Source organism: Pristiophorus japonicus, chromosome 7 (genome assembly GCF_044704955.1).
Source record: "Pristiophorus japonicus isolate sPriJap1 chromosome 7, sPriJap1.hap1, whole genome shotgun sequence".
NCBI lineage: Eukaryota > Metazoa > Chordata > Chondrichthyes > Pristiophoridae > Pristiophorus > Pristiophorus japonicus.
The window spans coordinates 121,824,728-121,851,344 of record NC_091983.1 but is presented as its reverse complement, the minus strand read 5'-3'; the positions used below and the strand labels follow the sequence as shown (position 1 = coordinate 121,851,344).

The 26,617-nt window shown below is 42.7% G+C and overlaps 1 protein-coding gene across 1 annotated transcript in view; it reads right to left on the bottom strand.

The window, feature by feature from the left end:
- The window catches only part of LOC139266620 (triadin-like), a 563,562-nt gene that overhangs the window by 482,771 nt on the left and 54,174 nt on the right, over nt 1-26,617 (bottom strand). The window contains exon 7 of the mRNA XM_070884212.1: nt 11,933-12,031. Coding sequence (XP_070740313.1) covers nt 11,933-12,031 — 99 coding nt within the window. The remainder of the gene's footprint in view (nt 1-11,932; nt 12,032-26,617) is intronic.

Below are 26,617 nucleotides of genomic sequence, written 5' to 3'. Positions count from 1 at the left end.
CGGAGCCATTGTCTTCGGTCCCTGCCACAAACTCCATTTTCTAGCCAACAACTGTATCTCTCTCCTTGGCCACAATCTGAGGCTGAACCAAACTGCTCGAAACCTTGGCGTCATATTGACTTTGAGATGAACTTCTGACCCCATATTCTCTCCATCACCAAGACCACCTACTCCACCTCAGTAACATCGTTTGTCTCCGCTATTGCCTCAATTACGCAGCCTAGTTTTGAATCTCTCCACCATTGCCGGATGTGCCTTCAGCTTAGGCTCTGGAATTCTTTCCTTAAACCTCTCCACTTCTCCAACTCTCTCACTTGCTTTAAGACACTCCTTAAAACCTACCTCTTTGACCAAGCTTTTGGTCACCTGTCCGAATACCTCCTTATGTGGCTCGGAGCCAAATTTTATTTGATGACACTCCTGTGAAGCACCTTGGGATATGTTATAAATTAAAGGGCTAGACTTTCCCAAGAGCCCCTCAACGCCCGATTGCCGCCCAGAAAAAACGCTAACGTTTTGCAACTAACGCTGGTGAGAATTTCCATAATTAAGGTAAAAATAATCACCCGGCGAGAAAATGGATCTTGCACCAGTATTCTAGGCGGTTTCTCAGCAGCTAAAGGCGAAACTAGATGAAACGAGCGGTTCTTAAATTAAAAAAAAATTTATTCCAAGGCTGCGATTGGGCCTAGGGAGGGGGAAAACTTTACAAAAGAATTGCACTTAAAAAAAAAAGTTAAAAAACATTCCCAAGATAGTTTTAAAGCTAATCGCCGTTTTACAATTATAAAAAGAATCTTTAACTTAGCTTTCTTTGCAGAGTACTCACCTACCTTCCTGTTCCAGCAGCTTTTACAGAACGGTTCCCTCTGCTATCTGGATGGGCTTCCGTTGAGGCCAAACTTACGCCCTGGCGATTTTCTCAGCGGTGTACGATGGTGGTTTGCTCCCGGTGGGCGTTTCGAGATGTGGGCAGTACCATTCAAAAACTAAGGGGGAAACTTTTGCCGGGCGGTTTCTCTCACAAAAACAGCTGGAACGCTGAGAAAAGCGCCGAAAATGAAGACATAAGTCTCCCCCAAAGGGGCAATATAAATGCAAGTTGTTCTTCTTGTTTTCCCATGACTTCAACAAGACAGGAAGTTTTATATAATTTAAACAATGCAGCAAAAAGCAGCAACGGTAAATATAATATATAGTTACATCTGGAATATATATCAAGAACACACATATAATAGCTGTAGTGAAAGGGGATTCTATTGTAAGGGGAACAGATAGGCGTTTCTGTGGCCGTAAACGAGATTCCAGGATGGTATGTTGCCTCCCTGGTGCAAGAGTCAAGGATGTCTCGGAGCGGCTGCAGTGCATCCTGGAGAGGGAGGGTGAATAGCCAGCTGTCGTGGTACATATAGGCACCAACGATATAGGAAATAAATGGGATGCGGTCCTACAGGCTGAATTTAGGGAGCTAGGAGTTAAAGTAAAAAGTAGGACCTCAAAAGTTGTAATCTCAGGATTGCTACCAGTGCCACGTGCTGGTCAGAGCAGGAATTGCAGGATAGTTCAGATGAATACGTGGCTTGAGGAATGCTGCAAGGAGGAGGGATTCAAATTCCTGGGGCATTGGAACCATTTCTGGGGGAGGTGGGATGAGTACAAACCGGACGGTCTGCACCTGGGTAGGACCGGAACCTATGTCTGAGGTGGAGTGTTTGTTAGTACTGCTGGGGAGGGATTAAACTAATATGGCAGGGGGATGGGAACCTATGCAGGGAGGCAGCGGGAAGTAAAAAGGGGGCAGAAGCTAAAGGTAGGAAGGAGAAAAGCAAGAGTGGGTGGCAGAGAAATCAAGGGCAAAAATCAACAAGGGCCACAATACAACATATTTCTAAAAGGCCAAAGAGTGTTTTAAAAACACGCCTGAAGGCTCTGAGTCTCAATGCGAGGAGCATTCGTAATAAGGTGGACGAATTAATTGTGCAGATAGCTGTTAACGGATATGATGTAATTGGGATTATAGAGACATGGCTCCAAGGCAACCAAGGCTGGGAACTCAACATCAAGGGGTATTCAATATTCAGGAAGGATAGACAGGAAGGAAAAAGAGGTGGGGTAGCGTTAATGGTTGAAGAGAAGATTAATGCAATAGTAAGGAAGGACATTCGTTTGGAAGATGTGGAATCTATATGGGTAGAGCTGTGAAATAGCAACGGGCAGAAAATATTATTGGGGGTTGAGTACAGACCACCAAACAGTAGTAGTGAGGTTGGGGATGGCATCAATCAGGAAATTAGGGATGCGTGCAATAAGCGTACAGCAGTTATCATGGGTGACTTTAATCTTCATATTGATTGGGCTAACGAAACTGTAGCAATACTGTGGAGGAGGATTTCCTGGGGTGTATCAGGGATGGTTTTCGAGACCAATATGTCAAGGAACCAATTAAAGAGCAGGCCATCCTAGACTGGGTCTTGTGTAACGAGAGAGGATTAATTAGCAATCTGGTTGTGCAAGGCCCCTTGGGGAAGAGTGACCATAATATGGTAGAATTCTTCATTAAGATGGTGAACAACACAGTTAATTCAGAGACTAGGGTCCTGAACTTAAAGAAAGGAAACTTTGATGGTATGAGACGTGATTTGGCTAGGATAGAGTGGCGAATGATACTTAAAGGGTTGACGGTGGATAGGCAATGGCAAACTTTTAAAGATCACATGGATGAATTACAACTATTGTACATCCCTGTCTGGCATAAATATAAAACAGGAAAGGTGGCTCAACCGTGGCTAACAAGGGAAATTAGGGATAGTGTTAAATCCAAGGAAGAGGCATATAAATTGGCCAGAAAAAGCAGCAAACCTGAGGACTGGGCGAAATTTAGAATCCAGCAGAGGAGGACTAAGGGTTTAGTTAGGAGGGGGAAAATAGAGTATGAGAGTAAGCTTGCAGGGAACATAAAAACTGACTGCAAAAGCTTCTACAGATATGTGAAGATAAAAAGATTAGTGAAGACTAATGTAGGTCCCTTGCAGTCAGAATCAGGTGAATTCATAATGAGGAACAAGGAAATGGCTGACCAATTGAAGAAATACTTTGGTTCTGTCTTCACTAAGGAAGACACGGATAACCTCCCGAAAATACTAAGGGACCGAGGGTCTAGCGAGAAGGAGGAACTGAGGGAAATCCTTATTAATCAGGAAATGGTGTTTGGGAAACTGATGGGACGGAAGGCCGATAAATCCCCAGGGCCTGATAGTCTGCATCCTCGAGTACTTAAGGAAGTGGCCCTAGAAATAGTAGATGATGGTCATTTTCAAAAATTCCGTGGACTCTGGATCAGTACCTATGGATTGGAGGGTAGCTAATGTAACCCCACTTTTTAAAAAAGGAGGGAGAGAGAAAACAGGGAATGAAAGACCAGTTAGCCTGACATTGGTGGTGGGAAAATGCTGGAATCAATTATTAAAGATGTAATAGCAGCTCATTTGGAAAGCAGTGACAGGATCGGTCCAAGCCAGCATGGATTTATGAAAGGGAAATCATGCTTGATAAATCTTCTAGAGTTTTTTGAGGACGTAACTAGTAGAGTGGATACAGGAGAACCAGTGCATGTGGTGTATTTGGACTTTCAAAAGGCTTTTGACAAGGTCCCATACAAGAGATTAGTGTGCAAAATTAAGGCACATGATATTGGGGGTAATGTATTGACGTGGATAGAGAACTGGTTGGCAGACAGGAAGCAAAGAGTGGGAATAAACGGGTCCTTTTCAGAATGGCAGGCAATGACTAGTGGGGTGCCGCAAGGTTCAGTGCTGGGACCCCAGCTATTTACAATGTACATTAATGATTTAGACGAAAGAATTGAATGTAATATCTTCAAGTTTGCAGATGACACTAAGCTGGGTGGCAGTGTGAGCTATGAGGAGGGGATGCTAAGAGGCTGCAGGGTGACTTGGACAGGTTAGGTGAATGGGCAAATGCATGGCAGATGCAGTATAATGTAGATAAATGTGAGGTTATTCATTTGGTGGCAAAAACAGGAAGGCAGAGTATTATCTGAATGGTGACAGATTAGTAAAAGGGGAGGTGCAACGAGACCTGGGTGTCATGGTACATCAGTCATTGAACGTAGGCATGCAGGGACAGCAGGCAGTAAAGAAAGCAAATGGCATGCTGGCCTTCATAGTGAGCGGATTTGAGTATAGGAGCAGGGAGGTCTTGCTGCAGTTGTACAGGTCCTTGGTAAGACCACACTTTGAGTATTGTGTGCAGTTTTGGTCTCCTAATCTGAGGCAGGACTTGCTTGCTATTGAGGGAGTGCAGCAAAGGTTCACCAGACTGATTCCTGGGATGGCAGGACTGACATATGAAGAAAGACTGGATCAGCTAGGCTTATACTCACTGGAATTTAGAAGAATGAGAGGAGATCTCATAGAAACATATAAAATTATGACGGGACTGGACAGGTTAGATGCAGAAAGAATGTTCCTGATGTTGGGGAAATCCAGAACCAGGGGTCACAGTCTAAAGATAAGGGGTAAGCCATATAGGACCGAGATGAGGGGAAACTTTTTCACCCAGAGAGTGGTGAACCTATGGAATTCTTTACCACAGAAAATTGTTGAGTCCAGTTCGTTGGATATATTCAAGACGGAGTTAGATGTGGCCCTTACGGCTAAGGGGATCAGTGCGTATGGAGAGAAGGCAGGAGTGGGGTACTGAAGTTGCATGATCAGCCATGATCATATTGAATGGCAGTGCAGGCTCGAAAGGCCGAATGGCTAGCTTCTGCACCTATTTTCTATGTTTCTATGTTTCTAATATATATTCAACAAGCATCCCTAATGAACTAATGGATGAACAATTTATTGCTAGTGTGTTATAATCGCTTTGGATAAAAATCCATTTCATAATTTATCTAACTATAAACGGAAATAATAAAAATTAAGGATTGCACGTAGGAGAGAAAGTATGCAAAAAAACTGAAAGCAGTTTCTAAATTACCATTGTTTCTCAATTTCAAAAAGCCTTTTACCATCTTAACTGTGATCACTGCGGCAATTTGATTTGGTGCATTTTGATTTCCTGGCTTTAGGTTGTTCATTGGTTGCTCAGAGAATGTTTCCTTACTTACCACATGATTTCTAGTCACAGGCATATAACAAGGAAACAATAGCTTTCAGTTTAAAAATTCAGAGCCTTCAGGGATACCCATGTCAGGATTGAAAATAATACTCTTAAAAGTATTCACAATCCATGCTATCACTGGGCTGAGTCTCATAGCCAAATGATTACCGTGGCAACGTGCCACACCAACTTCTAAACAAAGTATGCCAACATCAGAGTTAAAAAGAACCTCCCAATAATGATAAGCAGATAAAACGCAGGCTACAGGGCCTGAAAGAGTGCAGTTTCTGAAAAAAGCTTCAAAGATACTTTTACTATAACCAGACTCCCTGCTTCACACAAATAAAAGCAAAACTAGCAAATGCTGCAAATCTGAAATGAATCAGAGAATATGTGGAGAGAACAGGTAAATTAACATTTCTGCTGTAGATCCTTTATCAGAACTAGGAAAAATCATTAAATTGCTGTTTATCTGTAATTTTTACACCTGAAATATTAACTTTCTTGTTCTCATCGAAGATGATGACTGACTTGCTGAATGGTTCCAGCATTTTGTGTTTATATCTCCAGTTTGGCGATCTTTCAGTCACTTTTTTTTAATGCTGCAGCTCTGGGAAAAGTTACTGTGTTGACCTGCAGGTCAGGGAGTAGATGTGTGATGTTTTGCTGTGTAAACCATCAGAGGGGCACTTACATACCGTGCATGTAATGAGTCTCCAAAAGCAGCATTCAAGGACACTGACTGCGTGGATACACGAAGGTTTGAAAATATCAGCATGTGTGGCACATATAAAATATCGAAGTTCTTCCCCAGAGAGAAGGACAGCTTGTGCAGGTGAAAGATAACTTTATGCGTGACTTTATATTTTTTCCAGAATTATTTTTTTTTAATGTATTTATTCTGTTTTCTCAGGAGTAGGTATGGAGTGATGGGAAAACAAATGAAAGGTCATTGAAAGGAGTATGAACATCTGTGATTGGTTGCATAAGTACATAAGAATTACAAGCAGGAATAAACCACACAGAACCTCGAGCATGCCCCGCCATTCAATAAGATCATGACTGATCTTCGACCTCAACTTTGAGGAGGTAACGAACAGGATGGATAAAGGGGAACCAGTGGATGTGGTGTATTTGGACTCCCAGAAGCCATTTGACAAGGTGCCACAAAAAAGGTTACTGCACAAGATAAAAGTTCACGGGGTTGGGGGTAATATATTAACATGGATAGAGGATTGGCTAACTAACAGAGAACAGAGAGTTGGGATAAATGGTTAATTCTCGGGTTGGCAATCAGTAACTACTGGGGTGTTGCAGGGATCAGTGCTGGAACCCCAACTATTTACAATCTATATTAACGACTTGGAAGAAGGAACCGAGTGTAATGTAGCCAAGTTTGCTGATGATACAAAGATGGGAGGAAAAGCAATGTGTGAGGGCACAAAAAATCTGCATAAGGACATAGACAGGCTAAGTGAGTGGGCAAAAATTTGGCAGATGGAGTATAATGTTGGAAAGTGTGAGGTCATGCACTTTGACAGAAAAAAAATCAAAGAGCAAGTTATTATTTAAATGGAGAAAAATTGCAATGTGCTGCAGTACAGCATGAAACAAAAGGTTAGTATGCAGGTACTGCAAATGATGAGGAAGGCCAATAGAATCTTGGCCTTTATTGCAAAGGGGATGGAGTATAAAAGCAGGATAGTCTTGCTACAGTTATACAGGCTATTGGTAAGGCCATACCTGGAATACTGCATATAATTTTGGTTTCCGTATTTATGAAAGGATATACTTGCGTTGGAGGCAGCTCAGAGAAGGTTTACTAGGTTGTTTCCAGAGATGAGGGGGTTGACTTATGAGGAAAGGTTGAGTAGGTTGAGCCTCATTGGAATTCAGAAGAATGAGAGTTGATCTTATCAAAACGTATAAGATTATGAGGGGGCTTGAAAGGGTGGATGCAGAGAGGATGTTTCCACTGATAGGGGAGACTAGAACTAGAGGGCACGATCTTAGAATAAGGGGACGCCCGTTTAAAACTGAGATGAGGAGAAATTTCTTCTCTCGGAGGGTTGTAAATCTGTGGAATTCACTGCCTCAGAGAGCGGTGGAAGCCAGGACATTAAATAAATTTAAGACAGAGATAGCCAGTTTCTTACCTGATAAGGGATTAAGGGGTTGTAGGGAGCAGGCGGGAAGTGGACCTGAGTCCATGATCAGATCAGGCATGATCGTGTTGAATGGCGGAGCAGGCTTGAGGGGCCGTATGGCCTACTCCTGCTCCTATTTCTTATGTTCTTATGTTCTTATGTAACTCCACTTTCCCACCCAATTCCCATATCTCTTGATCCCCTAGGGTCCAAAAATCTATGTATCTCAGCCTTGAATATACTCAACGGCTCAGCAGCCACAGCCTTTTGGGGTAGAGAATTATAAAGAGCCACAACCCTCTGAGTGAAGAATTTCCTCCTCTTCTCTGTCTTAAATGACAGACTCCTTATCCTAAGACTATGCCCCCTAATTCGAGACTCTCCAGTCAAGGGACACAACCTCTCAGCATCTACCACGTCAATCCCCCTCAGAATCTTATATGTTTGAATGAGATCACCTCTCATTCTTCTAAACTCCAGAGAGTATAGGCCAAATCTACTCAGTCTTTTCTCATAGAACAACTCTCTCATCCCAGGGATCAATTTAGTGAACCTTCATTGCACTGCATCTAAAGCATGCATAACTAAAATTGTGCTCTGTACTCCAGCTGTGGTCTCACCAAAGCCCAGTACACTTGTAGTAAGACTTCCTTATTATGGTACTCCAACCCCTTTGCAATAAAGGCCAACATGCCATTTGCCTTCCTAATTACTCACTGTACCTGCATGTTAACTCTTTTTGTTTCCTTTATGAGGACACCTGAATCTCTCTGAAGGGGTATGGCGAGAAAGCAGGAAGGGGGTACTGAAGTTGCATGTTCAGCCATGAACTCATTGAATGGCGGTGCAGGCTAGAAGGGCTGAATGGCCTACTCCTGCACATATTTTCTATGTTTCTATGTTTCTATGAATACCAACATTCAATAGTTTCTGCTCCTATTTCTTATGTTCTTATGTTCTTATGTAACTCCACTTTCCCACCCAATTCCCATATCTCTTGATCCCCTAGGGTCCAAAAATCTATGTATCTCAGCCTTGAATATACTCAACGGCTCAGCAGGCACAGCCTCTTGGGGTAGAGAATTATAAAGAGCCACAACCCTCTGAGTGAACCAATGAACAACCTAAAGCCAGGAAATCAAAATGCACCAAATCAAATTGCCGCAGTGATCACAGTTAAGATGGTAAAAGGCTTTTTGAAATTGAGGAACAATGGTAATTTAGAAACTGCTTTCAGTTTTTTTGCATACTTTCTCTCCTACGTGCAATCCTTAATTTTTATTATTTCCGTTTATAGTTAGATAAATTATGAAATGGATTTTTATCCAAAGCGATTATAACACACTAGCAATAAATTGTTCATCCATTAGTTCGTTAGGGATGCTTGTTGAATATATATTAGAAACATAGAAAATAGGTGCAGAAGCTAGCCATTTGGCCTTTCGAGCCTGCACTGCCATTCAATATGATCATGGCTGATCATGCAACTTCAGTACCCCACTCCTGCCTTCTCTCCATACGCACTGATCCCCTTAGCCGTAAGGGCCACATCTAACTCCGTCTTGAATATATCCAACGAACTGGACTCAACAATTTTCTGTGGTAAAGAATTCCATAGGTTCACCACTCTCTGGGTGAAAAAGTTTCCCCTCATCTCGGTCCTATATGGCTTACCCCCTATCTTTAGACTGTGACCCCTGGTTCTGGATTTCCCCAACATCAGGAACATTCTTTCTGCATCTAACCTGTCCACTCCCGACACTATCCATGTCAATACATTACCCCCAATACCATGTGCCTTAATTTTGCACACTAATCTCTTGTATGGGACCTTGTCAAAAGCCTTTTGAAAGTCCAAATACACCACATGCACTGGTTCTCCTGTATCCACTCTACTAGTTACGTCCTCAAAAAACTCTAGAAGATTTTAGGGGCATTCTCATTGACAGTAATGGGAGATCGGAACTCCCATTATTATCAATGAGAATACTACATTGTGATTGGTGGTCCAGGCCCACATGATTCCAGGAAGCGCTTACACCTGCGGGAAGCCTCCGACCGCAATTTTTGGCCCATGAACTTATTTTACATATTTACAGATTAGATTTAACCACTGGTTTTCTGTTTCGAAGAGGATACCTTCTTTCTTGAACAGAACTTTTCAATCTTGTTGTAGGACTTTGACTCATTCTAGGCTGAGCCTGAGGAAAGTTTTTCTCCAAGGGCTGACCTTGATCTAGATTTGGACACTTTACACTTTCAGACTGTTTGTCTCCCTGACTCGGACTCAGACTTAAATTCTGACTTTCTCTTGCACTTGTTTCTGGTACATCTGCTGTAGGATTTGCCACTTGTAACAAGACTATCTTATTCACCAGAATTTATTGAATCATCCCAACTTTCAACTCCTTCCAAATGTGTAGGTAAGATGTGAACAAGCCTAACCTTTCCATGATCAAGCATCTTGACGAAATATGTGTGAGACCCACATATCTTCACTACTTTTCCTGGTAACCACTTTAACCATTTATGGTGATGTTTCTTCATTCTAACCTTCTGGTTCAACTTCACATCTCTCTCCCTTAATCTACCTTGATCATGACTTTCTTTCTGCCTTGGTTGTTCCTCTTCTACTGTCTGTGCCAAGTTTGGCTTTAGCAACGAGAACCTGGTTCGTGACTGTCGTTTTAGAAGCAACTCTGCTGGTATTCTACCAGTAATGGTATGAGGAGTAAATCACTAAATTTGCCAATTTGTAGTCTAATGACAACTACCGTTTCTTTGGATTTGGATCCAACATTTGCTTGCTGAGAGCATGTTTACTGTGCATTCTGCTGCACCACCTGAAGCAAGGTGATACGATGGAACTTTGGTATGTTTCACACTGTTTCTGCTCATGAACTGTGCAAAATCTTCTGAACAAAATTGCGGCCCATTATCAGACAAAATTTCTATCCATCAAGGCAAGCTTGTCTCTTGCCACTACCAAGAGAGGCAAGATCCGATATTGAGCCTTGTATTTCACTGGTATGGGGACACTTCCTGCAATAGGGGTTTGTTCTCCTGAGTAGCCTCACAGCTCGAGTTTGATTTTTCTAGTCGATAATCACGCAACTTGTTGCGATTCCGGTATGATGCTCACGAATGCACCAGTGTCGATTTCCATGGGTATCCTGTTTCCTGCGACATCTATTTGGAAGACAATACTTCACGAATTGATGTTAGATACCTTTGTGTTCCTTATGACGTGCATCTCCAGAAACTTCTCATCCTGCTGCTTCTTTTCAATGCTATGTAGTGTCTGGCGATTTCTACTTCTAGCATTGTCAGTAGATTTACTCTTCTGTCAGCATGCCTTTGCAAGATGCCCAGTTTTCTTGCAGTATAAACACTCTGCCTTCTCATATGAACAGCTTTGAGTGAGGTGGTGTCCCAGGCACCGATAGCACAACTTCAATGAACTATTACCTTGGCCAGTTGCTGAAGCCTTGGGGCCCAACTGCCTTTTACTTTTAGCGTGCAGCAGATTCACCTCTGTTGTCTGACAACTGGAAATGGCACAAAATTCTCAGGAGTATTGGTCGGCCATATACATCTAAATAGCTGACAAGCTAAATCAAAAGTCAAGTTACGGGTTGTCAACAATTTATTTGTGATTCATTCATTTTTCAACCCACAAACAAAGCGATCATGCAAAGCTCGATCATGAAAGTTTCCAAAATTACAGTGAATGGATAGCTTTTTTAAAGCTACAATGTACTCACTGATACCCTCATCGTTTAATTGATTGCATGTTCCAAAGTGATACATTTCAGCAATTTTCAGGGGCTCAGAACTGTAGTGCTGTTCTAACTTAGTTAGAATCTCCATCAGTGGCGTGTCCTTCGGCTTGGCAGGAACAAGCACATTTTTCAGGATTTCACACACCTTGGGGCCTCAATCAAAAAAATAGCGTGTTTCATTTCTAAAATCATCCGATTACAGTTTACATCACTGGAGACTTTGACGATACTATTCACGGTGAAAAGCATTTCTAGCCACTCCACATATGCTCCGAAAGTCTCCCAGTCACAATGGAACTCACCCAAGCATTTTATTATTCCCACAGGTGCGGCCATCTGAACATTGACAACGTTGACATTTCAGCCACATGTGCTCAAAATTTATCTCAGATTTTTAAACTTTTCTGCAAGATGAAGAACCTCTAACAATCACTCCGTCGGTTGGCAGGTTTATCCTCCACAAAAATTTCAATTAGTAAATCCAAGATCCCACCTTCATAGCCATGTCTGTGAGATCTTGAGACACAGCTTATGCATACAACTCCACAACATGGCTTCCAAGAAAGAACTGTGCAGAGCACATGACTTTATTGTTATTACATCAGTAGCCCACTAGGTGGCTCTATAACACTTACTGATGGTTCAGTGTAAGAATTTGAATTGATAGACCTAATTTGAACTTCAAAGCATGATCATTGCAGAAAGGACACAAATGTTTTCATTGGTAAAATGGGTATAAAATTGCATTAGACATTGCAAAGACTACCAAAAGCCATTATCAGTTAGACACTTCATTTATTATGTGACAAATATGTAGCATAGCCTGCATAAGTGTTTTTAAATATTCTGCCAGTCATAACAAAGAGCATTACTTGCCTCGAACAGCTGGTCCAGTAGGTTTCTTGGCTGGAAGTTTCTTTGCTGGAGGTTTTACTCGTTTTGGAGCTGGAGTGACTGCAGGAGCTGCTGGACGTCCTGGAGTGAAAAGATGCATTCCATTGAATAGAAATGAAGGAGCTGATGAGATTGTGATCACAATTTTTAAAAACACATTGGAAGGCTGTTTACATTATTACATAATTCAAAGCGCAAACTGAGCATTATACTGGAAAAACACAATAACCCTCTTGCAACTGCAATAAGTGTTACACTATCCTTCACTATAACTAATTACCATAATGGCTCTTTTCCTATTGCAGTTTGTATATTGAACAATGTTGCAATGCCACAAAGCATTCAAACACAGGCAATTAGTGCAAGTAACGTGTGTAAATAGATCAAGGTTTTGGTAAACAGGTTAAAATGTCCAATATAAGAAATAAGAAATTACCATTAAAGGATTGAGTTATGTGGAAAGACCGGAGAAGCTAAATCTCTACAGCCTTGAAAGGGGGCAAATAAGAGAGGTTTTTTTTGAATATATTAAATAATGGCCTGGAATTTACAGTCAGCAGCGAAGCAAAGAGGTTCACTGCTGGGCCCCAGGTATGCTTCGTACAAGGAACCAGTCCTTGTACCTTTTCTTTTTTCATCTCATCACTAGCTCAAATTAAAAGAGTATCAGCAGAATTTCCAAGTTCATTTTTGACAATATGATTTGCAACTCCATCCAATTTTGATTAGCACTACATAATCCAAATATTAAATAATGACCTGTACTTAAATAGCACTTTATCACATCTGTCAAAAACAGCCCAGAGTACTTCAAAGTCAATTAGCTACTTTGAAACGCTGACTGCTGTTATGTTATGTAGCAAATACAGTAATCGTTTTGCACACAGCAAGATCCTACTGCAATGAAATAAATGATGAATTAATCTATCTTGATAGTGTTGGTTGAGGGAAGTTAGGACACCAGGAGAATTCTTCTCTTTTTCTTTGAATAGTTGAACAGGCCTCAGATTGCGTCCTCTGAAGGACAAAATCTGATATTTTTGAGTTTTATGCTATTCAACTTGGGAGTCAGCATCACCAACTGCCCCCATAGGCTGACCTTGTATCTCCTATGATCCAGAGAGTCTGCTTATCTGCACAATAGCTAGTAAATCATAGTAAGACCCAAACATTGAACAAAGAACCCTCTTACTTAATGCCAGTTTAATGAAATGCTCGACATGCCACAATGAGATTTTCCTCATCCTCAGTAGACAGATTGCATATATATTCAATCAGGCCAAGACTCAGACGATCTAACAGAGAACTTAAATCACATAGAACAGGTAAGTGAACAGTATTTACTGTAAAACAGTGTATTTACAGTAAACTTCGCTATTCTTCACAACATATCAAAACAATAAAGATGCTTCCCTCGAGCCATAACTGAATCCCTGAAATGGTTGCTCACTTCTTACATAATGAAACACTACTAATGGAGTCAAACTAGCCTAGGCCGGCTGCTGGCTGTAAATTATAGACTGACTAGATGGCTTCAGGCAACTCTTGCCAACAGAGGTTTCTGCCTGCAGAGCTTTCCATCAAAAGACTGCAGTCAATCAGTGATCCTGCCCCTTCTTGCAGATCTCAGATAGAACTATAAATGAAAACTACCACCCCTGGATGCTTGATCCTTTGATCGATGTCATAGGACTTCACTGACCTATTTCAAGATCCTATGAAGCAAGGTCTGAACAAAAGACATTAAAAAAGTGAAGCCCTGCTAACTACATAGGTGGGCTGTTATTTCACTGTGTTCAAACACAGAGCGATAGGGGGTGGATTTTAAAACGGGTAGATCGACAGGCAGTTAAAATCAACGTACCCATCGACCTCCCACTCCTTTCTGTTGTCTTCTATTTTAACCAGCTCTTCTGAGAAGATGGCAAGGAGACCTGCCTGTAGTCCACAGCATCCTTCTTTAAATATGTAGATCATCGTCCAATGACATTGTTAGGCTCCAACTGCAAGTTTAACTGGTGGAGTTGTGTGGAGACACTGGTTAGGTGACAATAGCGGGAAGAGGATCTTGGGCCAGAAAAGCCTTGAACAGTTAAGTTTCTTTACTTTGGGCCTCACATGGAGGGCCAAAAGTATGTAGGTGAATCGCTCGGGCCTCATGTTGCCGAAGTCAAAAGGATTTGGTGTTCACCTGATCCTGCTTGTGGATAATATAGGAAAATAGGAACAGGAGTAGGCCATTCAGCCCCTCGAGCCTGTTCAGCCATTCAATGAGTTCATGGCCCTATTTACCGCCTTTGCTCCATATCCCTTGATACCCTTACCCAACAAAAATCTATTGATCCCAGTCTTAAAAGCTTCAATTGACCCAACATCCACAGCATTTTGGGGAATGAGTTCCAGATTACCACTACTCTCTGCATGAAGAAGTGCTTCCTGATTTCGCTCCTGAATGGCCTGGCTCTAATTTTAAGATTATGGCCGGGATTTTGCTCACCTCGGCGGATCCGTGGTGGGCGACCTTGGTGGCGGGTGCCAACCCCACCGCTAGCTCCATCCCGCTCTGTGAAATTACTTTCCCTTGATTGGGTTTGTCCAGTGCATTTCCTCAGCCAATTAGAGAAAGCAGGCCTGGTGACATCATTTGATGGCACAATATCAGCCGGTTTCTTTAAAGAGACCATGGCCAAATTTATTTTGAGATTTGTGCTGTCAGTATTCTACAGCATTGAGGTTCTGCAAACACTGACAAGCACTGCACAGAAACACAATTTGTTAGAATTGCCTCTTTACGGCTATTTCTGGTCTCTTTAAATAATCAGGTTCAAGTGCAAAGCAGTATGGTGAATAATTGTGTTTAATCAGAGTTTGAGACGGAATATAATACATTAGTTAGACATTAAAACTATACGACCGTAACAATACTTGAAATCGATCGGATCGGACAGACGGTTAGAAACATAGAAACATAGAAAATAAGTGCAGGAGTAGGCCATTCGGCCCTTCGAGCCTGCACCGCCATTCAATGAGTTCATGGCTGAACATGCATCTTCAGTACCCCATTCCTACTTTCTCGCCATACCCCTTGATCCCCCTAGTAGTAAGGACTACATCTAACTCCTTTTTGAATATATTTAGTGAATTGACCTCAACAACTTTCTGTGGTAGAGAATTCCACAGGTTCACGACTCTCTGGGTGAAGAAGTTTCTCCTCATCTTGGTCCTAAATGGCTTACCCCTTATCCTTAGACTGTGACCCCTGGTTCTGGACTTCCCCAACATTGGGAACATTGTTGACACATGTGAGCAATTATGTTCTTCCTATTGTCTAGGGCTTCCTTCACTCTCTCGCACTCTCTCCCTCTTGTGGTGGAATTCTGAGGACCAAGGTGAGACAATATAAATGGCACCCATGCTGATGGAATAAATGGCAGGTGAAGTAGAGATGACAGAAGCGATCTGTCAATGGTGAGTGAGGTAATGAGGTCAGACTGGATGGTGACTTGTGTAAAGACTTTCAGTATGCTGAATCTGTTGTGGAAATGTAGTGAGGAAGAGCTTGTGGCTGAGGGAAGATGTCTATGTAAGGTTGGAGCTTTAACGTTACATTTGAAGCTGTCAACTCATAAGCTGATTCAATGGCCACTGAACTCCCGCTTCAGCTTGACAGACATGGTCCATGACTAACGTGCTCCCCGTGGGCAAGCTGTCAAATACAAAAGTAAGCTGAAAATCATTCTTAAGTGGCTCTAAACAAGTCACTAATTACGTGAATTGGGTCGCCCGCCCCTGCCTGTTAGGTCTGCTCGACGCTGTCAGACCAAACATCGGAAAAGACCCGTGTGAGCGAGATGACAGCAGGTTCCTGACCTGTTGTCAAAAAATCAAATTTCCCACCCGAACTGCCCATCCTGCCCGCTGAACCCCCCAGAAAATTCAGGCCTATGTCCTCTTGTTCTGGATTCCCCCAGACGAAGAAATAGTTATCCTATCGAATCAGTTTATAATTTTAAACACCTTGATTAGATCACCTCTTCTAAACTCAAGAGATTACAAGTCAAGTCAAGTTTATGCAACCTGTCCTCATAATTTACCACTTTTATAGCCCTGGTATCATTCTGGGATGCTGGAGCTAAAAGATTTAAATTATAAGTAGATTTCAGACATTCCAGAATTCTAGAACCTTCTGTGCTTCTGATGTTTTTAAATGAAAAGCTTGTCCATTTAAACTATTAACATATGACTAACATATTAAACTATTATCTGAAAGGCTATAGAAGTACAAGTTTGGATCTGCATATGTATATTAACTCTTGGTCTGGCTGATCAAAATATGTAATCCTGTACTTTGCAGAACAAATCAACTGAAACCAAAATTCATCATGTGACCAATAATAAAGAAACCAAATGATAAACCAACAAAGACAAAATGACTTCATTCTTGTCACAACTTAAAATATACCACTCATTTAGTACTGCACCAAAGTGTCAATCAAGATTATGCAGTCAAATATAGAATGTGCTATCAACTGAGTCAAACTGACACGTAATTATGGTTACATTAAAGAATTCAACCTTGAAGGAGGTAAAAAGTATATTATTTAATGAGAGTGTGCCACTTCTTAAAACTTTCTCTACAATGTGAAATTAAACACAAAGAAAATATTAAGCTGTATATTCAGATACATGAAATATAAATTTTGGGAGCCAAACTTTCTGTAAGACATTGTAGAATGTAAAACGTGTCCAGTATTCGATGTGGAAACATAACAAACCACGCACGGATGAGTAGAAGGTTGACTTGTACGGTGATGATGCGTTTAGCGAGCTCAGCAATTCTATTCTTGTAGATAAAGGCGACTGAGACAAATTGCCTTTTTCTACAAGAATCTGATCCAAGCCATTAAAACAAGAAATGAATAATCATAATATATGTTGGTACATTCTTTGTATTATAATGAAAAGTTAAATGAAGTGGTTTGAATTGAAAACTAGACAATGACTAAACATAAACTAAGAAACTATTATAAAGAGGTAATTTTACGAGCCTGCGTTCCTGACAGTGAATGCATATCAGAAATTTGAGTGTACATTACTGTAATGGTGATAAAGGTGTTGCAGTGTACAGCCACGTTTGTGATTATGTGCTCCAGTCTACAAAGTTCCATGCCAAGGACTGACAGTTACATTTTAGATTACAAATCTGTACTTAGTTTTTAGTCCCCATAGAAAATAAAATTGTAATGACAGAAGGCGCATGCTTACAGGATAGCTAAGCTGGAAATCTGTGACATGAAATAACGGGAAGTACCATCTTGTTCAGATGGCCCTAGAAAATAAGTACTTCAATATCAAAAGTGATTATTTCTCAACTGTCTCTCATATTGAATCAGGTCTGAATATAGATGAACATTTTTGAGAAAAGAAATCATTGTTGCCCCACTTAAATTTTCAGCAGTGTGACAAGAATTTTCAGTAGCTTCATAAAAATACAGGTTTATCTTATCAATATCTGTATCGATCATGCAGAACATGGAGTGGACTCCTAAAAATGTTCTTAATGATACTGCAGTTTATTTTTCTTTCTATTATTTTCATTGTCATGATTTCTCCTCTATTTCCTACTTTTACTCCTTGCAATTTGGGAGCTGAATATCTGCAGGCCCAACATCTCGGCACAAGTACAGGGATTTGCCTGCCTGTGATCTCTAGCTCAAAGAATTCAGGGTCAAAGCGGGAGATTGCCTCATTCAAATAATGCTAGTTGGCTCCCAACGCACTAAGAGTTCATCTTAGGCACATGCCTGACTGGGAATACCAGATTTCCAGTGGGGTGCCTGATCTGGGAATGGAGTTTGTTGTGCCATCCGCTCCAGAAAGATATTTTAACAGTGCTCATTCGCCCCTTTTGCAAGCACTGAAAAAAGCTCCAAAAGCTTCATTATTTGGGGCCCCAGAACTGCCCAATATTCAACGACCTGCTGACCAGTATTCCGTGTTTCACTCAACAGACTAACCCATCGCTATCTGCAAAGCTCAGGACAAGGAAACTCCCAGCTTGTGAAGCTCCTACCCTGATTGTGTCTCCTCTAGGATGGGCAGAGGCAACACCCCAAAGAAGGCCACATGATAACTAGTGGGAAAGGTTGGCAGTCAATGTATCCAGATCCACACTAATTACTGCCCCTTCTATCACACTCCAATAGGAGTAATGGTGGGAGTGGAACAGCAGGGCCACAGATTTTTGGTCACTTGAACCTTTTTGCTTTTTACTATTTCCGTTATTTTTGGTTTGTTTCTTCCTTTTCATTTCCCTCTGTTGTCTTTTTTTAATCTGTGAATTTTTCTATTGTGTTTTCTCCGTTTATTCCATTTTCTTCCTTATTCTTTTCTGACGTTGCTCATCCAGAGAAATAGTCTTAATGTGGGCTTAGAATCAGTGCTGGTCAGTTTTTTACCCAGTTTTCCTCCCATTTCTCCCTTCTTCACTTGAGAACGTTGGTCACATTTGGGGACTCAAGTTCCCAAAGTACTACCAGCCTTTGTGTACCTCAACATAGTGTGAACCTAAACCATGAGCATCAGCAGGCTGTTTCTGTCCTCACAGAATCTCTGCTTCTAGGCAAATTGGAGCAATGATCAGGATCTGGATCTCTGGCTGATTTTCCAAATCCTCAGCCTGGAGATGCTGGAGCCAATTTTCATGGGTGTTACTGAGCAGAAAAGTCAGCCAATGCCCATAACACCAGATCTCCGCCCCTTCTGAATATCACATACATTTCCAGCGGGCATGGGGCCGGGAGCAGGAAAGTCCCACATGAAACAGTGAAACAGGCAGCAACCTTGTACTAATAGTATACTTAAATGATGTTGTTACACCGACTGCGTCTTTTTCGGCCCATTACACCACTGCAACATCTCTTTGTATTCTTGCCCATATAAATGGGGCAATGGCAATTGTTACATTAAAAGTTTGCTTAAAAAGCAGACAGCATCTTAAAGTTACAATTTAAATCATGTTTCTTATCCTGAGAGTGAGTTTTATGGATTTTTTTCTCCACTCAACTATGTTGATGAAGGTACTGTGTAGGGCAGCTTTGTAGGACAGACATTGTTACTCTCAAACAGCCTCTTTACACAATAGGTGTCCCTATGAAAACTGTACTAATGCTTGCTGTTGGTGGGAAGATGAAGAGGACAACGAGAAATGCATAGATTGAAGAGAAGTCAGGTTACATTACAAGAATAGAGCTTCTATCTGCCATTGTCCTTCTAAATACACCTATCCACAATAGCAAACTGATCTCAACTTGTCCAAGAAATAATGCATGATAAGGCTTAGATTCATTGTGCTGCATGCTTTAAGATCAGCTTCAGCCAAGATTGAGACACATCATAATCTCTGTGCTTATTTGGGTGTAGAAACAAAATTCAAAAAAAACAATTACCAATAATCTGATTGCTTGCAGGTGAGTGCCCCTTTAACTATCACTTCCGATTGCCGTTTGGAAACCAATCCCACTAGGTTTTACTCAGTGGGTTCAGCACTGAGCAGGACTGACATTTTTGAATGTTAAGATTGCATTGGGGTCCTAATGATATCATAAGACTCTGATTTCCTTATAGTAATAAGTCCCCCCTCATGATTGTTTTATGAACACCCCAGACGCCTAAAATACCTTTGCGGTTAAGATGGCAGTGATCAGGAATCAAGCAGGAATGTGGCAGTAAGTCTTCCAATGGGATTTTAACTTTGCCACTACCCTGTTCCTGCTGGGAGGGGGAGTTCAGCTGCCCCTCATATCGCTCGACTACATGTCTTTTCCTGAGCCGTGCAAGTGAAACCCCCTGCATGTGCTGCAGCCAAAGTCCCACCATATTTTATTAGCTAAATGTGATGCACCTCAGAGGCTAGTGCCTCTTCCTGACCATCTTTTGTGCTGTGTACCACCCAGTCTTGCACTTCCTCTCTGTGTTATCCCTTGTGGCTGGAACCTGTGAGGGGGGTTAGCATTAAAGTGAGACTTTACCTCTGGGCACACTGGCCTGAGATAGTCCAGTTTGGCTCTTGTGTATTTGTTTCATGGGTTTTTTGCTTAAGAATTCACAGCTACACATTTGTGTCGTGCGAATTTACTTCCCACTTATCAGCCCAAGCCTGAATGTCATCTTTCTGCATGCGACAATGGACTGCTTCATTTTCTGAGGAGTTGCGAATGGAATTGAACACTGTGCAATCATCAGCGAACATCTAAGATGTTTGAAAAGGTACTATTCTCAGTGCTTATGAATTAACATATGAAGCACACAGGCAGAAATCCTGGACAAGGTGGTTTCCATCCCAGGGTTTGAAAGGAAATAGGTGAGAACATTGCAGATGCCCTAACTATATTGTTCCAAAGTTCTCTCAATTTGGGAACGGTTCCTTTAGATTGGAAAATTGCGCATGTCATTCCGCGATTTAAGAAAACTAAGATTGATAGATTTTTGTTAGGCAAAGGATATTAAGGGTTACAGAACGAAGGCAGGTGGATGGAAATAAGATACAGATCAGCTAATTGAATGGTGGAACAGGCTCGAGGGGCTGAATAGCCTACTCCTGTTCCTATGTTCCTTCTGTTATATATATTAACTGGGTTTTACCTGCCACCGGAGGGCGCGACTGTCAGAGTCATAATGGTCACTGGCAGACACGTGCAAGCCGTGTATATAATGTTGGCAGCCATGTTGAATCCTCACTTTGAGAATAAATAAACTGGAGTAAGGTCATGCCTGAACTAGCTCACCATGCTTAGCCTCGTGGAGTTATTCGATACTTAACAATTGGCGACGAGTTAATAATACGAACTTTCACGCAACCATGTCTGTTGGAATTTTGGAGAGATTCGTGGAAGGGGAAGACTGGGAGAATTTCACTGATTGCCTTGACCAGTACTTCGTAGCCAACGGATTGGAAGGAACCGATAACGCAATTAAGCGCAGGGCGGTTCTCCTCACCATTTGTGGGTCAAAAATTTATGGTCTTATCAAGAATCTACTCTCACCGACTCGGCCAACAGATAAGATTTATGATGAATTGTGTACGCTGGTTCGGAACCACTTTAAACCGAAAGAAAGCATCATCATGGCGAGGTTTCGTTTCTATATGCACAATCACTCCGAGGGCCAGGACGTGGCGGACTTTGTCACCGATTTGAGACGTCTCGCTGGGTTGTGCAACTTCGGAGCTGCGTTGGAGGAAATTCTGCAGGACTTTTTCATGCTTGGCATTGGCCACGAGGTCATCCTTCGAAAGCTGCTGGCTGCTGAATCTCTAGACCTGAGCAGGGCCATCACGATCGCCCAGGCATGCATGTCCACGGACAAAAACTCGAAACAGATATCTTCCCAGCATCAAAACTCACTGGCAAGTACTGTGCATAAAATAGTATAATCGGCAGGCAGAGCTGCACATGGCAGAGCCTACTCGTCCGCATTTGTACGATCTGTAACTGCTCAAAGTCTGCCATTGGAGGTGAATCAAATCTCACCATGTTGGTGTTGCAGGGGCTATCATCGGGCCCATCAATGCCGATTCAAGCAATATGTGTGCAAAGGCTGTGCAACAATGGGGCACCTTCAGCGAATGTGTCCACAACCGAGCAAGCGTGCTGCGACACACCACGTGGCTGAGGATAATCGATCCAGCGTGGATCAAGTTGCACAGGCATCTCAACCCAAGGTACAGGACGAAGAAATGTATGGGGTACATTCTTTTACCAAAAATCCTCCGATAATGCTGGAAGTTAAATTAAATGAGGGTTCCAATATCCATGGAATTGACACGGGTGCAAGTCAGTCAATAATGAGCCAGAGGGCTTTCAAAAAGCTGTGGGACACTAAGGCAAAAAGACCCAAACTGAGCCCAATCAATGCAAAGCTGCGTACCTACACCAAAGAGCTCATACCAGTCATGGGCAGCGCGGCAGTAAAGGTATCGTACGATGGATGATTTATCATGGTGGATCGTTCCAGGCAATGGCCCAATGCTTTTCGGTAGGAATTGTCTTGAGAAAATTAACTGGAACTGGAACGATATTAAAGCCTTATCATCAGTGGATGACGCTTTGTGTGCCCAAGTGCTGAGCAAGTTTTCCTCGTTGTTCGAACCAGCATCAGCAACTTCACAGGAGCCAAGGTACAGATCCATCTAGGCCTGGATGCAAGACCCGTCCATCACAACGCTCGGGCGGTTCCGTACATGATGAGGGAGAAGGTCAAGATCAAACTGGACAGACTTCAATGGGAAGGAATCATATCACCAGTCGAGTTCAGTGAATGGGCCAGTCCAATTGTCCCGGTGTTGAAAAGTGATGGCACGGTCAGGATCTGCGGTGACAAGGTAACGATCAACCGAGTCTCAATACAGGATCAGTACACATTACCAAAGGCTGATGACCTGTTTGCAATGCTAGCAGTGGGGGGGGGGGGAGTCGTTCACCAAATTGGACCTGACCTCCGCTTCCATGACACAGGAGCTGGTCGAATCTTCGAAACAACTGACGTGCATCAACATGCACAAAGGGCTGTTTATATACCACAGAATCAACACGCACAAAGGGCTGTTTATATACCACAGACGCCCTTTCAGAATTCGTTCGGAGGCAGCCATATTTCAGAGAAACGTGGAGAGTTTGCTGAAGTCCATCCCAAGAATCGTCGTGTTCCAAGATGACATCCTGATCACCGGTCGACGCCACCGAATACCTGCACAACCTGGAAGAGGTTCTACGTCATCTGGACAGGGTGGGACTCAGGCTAAAACACTCCAAGTGCTTTTTCATGGCACCAGAAGTCGAATTCCTGGGGAGAAAGATTGCAGCAGACAGCATCAGATCTATAGACTCGAAGACAGAGGCCATCAAGAATGCACCCAGACCCCAGAGTGTGATGAAGCTGCATAAGTTCCTGGATCTTCTCAACTATTTCGGTAACTTTCTATCTAGTTTGAGCACATTGTTAGAGCCCTTACACATGTTGCTGAGAAAGGGTAATGACTGGGTTTGGGGCAAATCTCAAGACAGAGCCTTTGAGAAGGCCAGGAACCTGCTATGTTCCAATAAATTACTGGTACACTATGACCCATATAAGCGGTTAGTGCTGGCCTGCGACGCCTCATCATATGAGGTCAGTTGTGTGCTCCAGCAAGCCAATGTATCAGGCAAACTCCAACCAGTTGCATACGCATCCAGAAGTCTGTCTAAGGCTGAAAGAGTCTATAGTATGGTAGAGAAAGAGGCTTTAGCATGCGTATATGGGGTTAGGAAAATGCACCAATACCTGTTTGGGCTTCAATTTGAGCTTGAAACAGACCACAAGCCGCTTATTTCATTGTTTTCTGAAAGCAAAGGTATAAGCACCAATGTCTCATCCCGCATCCAAAGATGGGCACTGACATTATCCGCTTATGATTATGTCATCCGCCACAGACCAGGTACTGAAAACTGTGCTGATGCGCTTAGCCGGCTACCATTGCCCATAACCAGGGTGGAGATGCCACAGCCCGCAGACTTGCTGCTGGTCATGGATGCCTTCGAGAGCAAAGGGTCACCCATCACGGCTTGCCAAATTAGGACCTGGACCAGCCAGGATCCTGTACTGTCAAGTAAAAAGGTGTGTCCTAAATGGAAATTGGTCTGCCATTCCCAGGGAAATGTAGGATGAAATTAAGCCTTATAGCCGCCGCAAAGGTGAATTGTCTATTCAGTCTGATTATCTGTTTTGGGATAATTGTGTTGTTACGCCAAAAAAAGGCAGGGAAAATTTTGTGCAAGATTTACACAGTACCTACCCAGGCATTGTCATGATGAAGGCCATTGCCAAGTCTCACGTTTGGTGGCCCCGCATTGACTTGGACTTGGAGTCATGCGTGCATCAGTTCAACACTTGCATGCAACTGAGTAACGCACCTGTGGAGGCTCCGCTGAGTCTGTGGTCATGGCCATCCAAACCGGCTCCTTTCTCGGCCAAGTGCTTTTAGTCATAGTGGATGCTTACTCCAAATGGATTGAATGCGTAATCATGTCATCCAGCACGTCCACAGCCACTATTGAAAGCCTCCGGGCCATGTTCACCACCCATGGACTGCCTGACGTCCTTGTCAGCGACAACGGACCGTGTTTCACTAGTTCGGAGTTCCACGAGTTTATGACCCGTAATGGCATCAAGCATGTCAGGTCTGCCCCTTTCAAACCCGCATCTAACGGTCAAGTGGAGCGGGCTATCCAAACCATTAAGCAGAGCCTATAATGTGTGACTCACGGCTCCCTACAGACCCGCTGTCCCACATTCTGCTCAGTTACTGGACGAGACCCCACTCACTCACCGGGGTCCCTCCTGCCGAGCTGTTGATGAAGTGCGACCTCAAAACCAGGCTCTCCCTTGTACACCCGGATCTCAATGATCATGTCGCATCCAGAAGACAACGACATCAATGGTACCACGATCACACGGCCGTATCATGTGACATTGCTGTTCATGACCCTATGTTTGTCCTGAATTATGGTCATGGTACAAAGTGGGTTGCTGGCACGGTTTTGGCCAAGGAGGGGAACAGGGTGTTTGTAGTCAAACTGTTAAATGGCCAAACGTGCAAGAGGCACATCGACCAAACCAAACTGCGATTCACAGACAAACCAGAACAAATTGAAAATTACATCATCATCGATCAACCAACACAGTTGACCCTTTTGTCATTCACAAAGACGAACCTACCATCCCCGACAGTCCTGTCAGACCGACTGCTCCGCAATGCAGCAATGGTCCTACTAACTCACCCAAGCTTGGGTTCAAACTGAGACGATCAACCAGGGAGCAGAAGGCCCCGGTCAGGCTCAACTTGTAAATACAATCTGTACCAAGGACTTTGGGGGGAATAATGTTATGTATGTTAACTGGGTTTTACCTGCCACCGGAGGGCGTGACTGCCAGAGTCATAATGGTCACTGACAGACACGTGCAAGCCGTGTATATAATGTTGGCAGTCATGTTGAATCCTCACTTTGAGAATAAATAAACTGGAGTAAGGCCATGTCTGAACTAGCCCACCGTACTTAGCCTCGTAGAGTTATTCGATACTTAACACGTTCCTATAAACCAGGAGGCTATGTGAACTGATAACGTATAAAACAACCAGTTCTGCAGTGACTGTCTATGTGGATAGGTTGACCCTTTTGTGGAGCAGCCACCAGAGGTCCCTTCAAGGGCTGCTGATTAACTCGCTTGCTGCCCAGAACAAATGGCCAAAGCAGGCGCACTGCACACTGCTCCAATTGTACTTCAAAACTGCAATCGGGGTCCTACAATAGCAACGTGGATATTTAAACAGCCTCCCTCCTGAAGCTGGTGGAAGGGCTGTGCACCCATTTACAGTCCCACCTGAAAATTGCATCAGATGTACCTTGGCATCCGAGGGATGGCTGAGCACTCCCCCCCCCCACCCCCACTCCCAATGTTCCACTGCCAGCCACCTGTTTTTCAGATGAGAAATAGCTGGGCGACATTTGAAAGTCACACCCTTTGTTTTTGTTTTGGTCAGCCAAGTTTCTGAAGTGTGGAAATGCATCAACATGTTTCATATCTACTGGTTAAACTACTGAGACATTCAGAGGTTGTGGGCTGAGTGGGACACGGCTGGAATCTGACTGGCTAGAACCATGCAGCACAGAGAGCTGCTAATTCAGTTCTATGTTGTGTCTAACTAATGATATAAAATAAAGGATTCAACCAAGACTGGCTTACCTTGTACATAACATACAAGAATTGACTCCAAAATCTGCACAATGGTAGCTAGTGCACCACCGAGAGGATTAATTGATATTGCAGTATTTTCATTGAACTGACATGACTACACTTTCATGAGTGATTTATTGTGTTGGTAAATGCTCCACAAAGCGCATTCTGTCTATACTGTACATTTGTGCTTTATTTACATGAGGATCAATTCGGTGACTAAATGAGCCACATGGTGAAATACAGGGCCATTCATAGGGGTCCCAAGGTCCCAAATTCAACAACTGGTCTATGATGAATTAAGCACTCTGGATTAGGGAAGGTATGATCCACCAGAGTTTCCAATCCGCTTCTCTAACTCTCTCTCCTTAAAATCTACCTCTCAGCTGTTGTAATATCTCTTTATGTGGCACAGTGTTAAATTTTGTTTGATACCGCTCCTGTGAAGCACCTTGGGATGTTTTACGACATTAAAGGACCTGTATAAATGCAAGTTGTTGTTGTGGATGTTTAATTGGGCTTCTCCAGGGCCATGCTTGTCTTTTGTTCCTGTTCCTGTTTATGTGTTTCTTATAATCCTGCTGCTTTTTTAGTGACAGTTGTCCATGCATACTTTCATTCTCTAAATGGCAGAGTAGGTTTATTCCCAGAGAAAATGTTTTGGATTTTATAAACTATATTAGAATAAACAACTTCAGTCCCATGAAATGTAGTTTTCCTTGTTTCCTTCTTTACTCTTTTTTGCCCCTTTAGCACTGGTAGCATATGTTATCACATTCATTAGCGTGGGTTACCATGCATCAGCAGAGAAAAAGTGCCTCCTTGAGAGAGCAGATTTCAGTAATAGCAACCAATTACGAATTGGGCATGTCAGTTTATTGTCGGTATTAAGTTAAA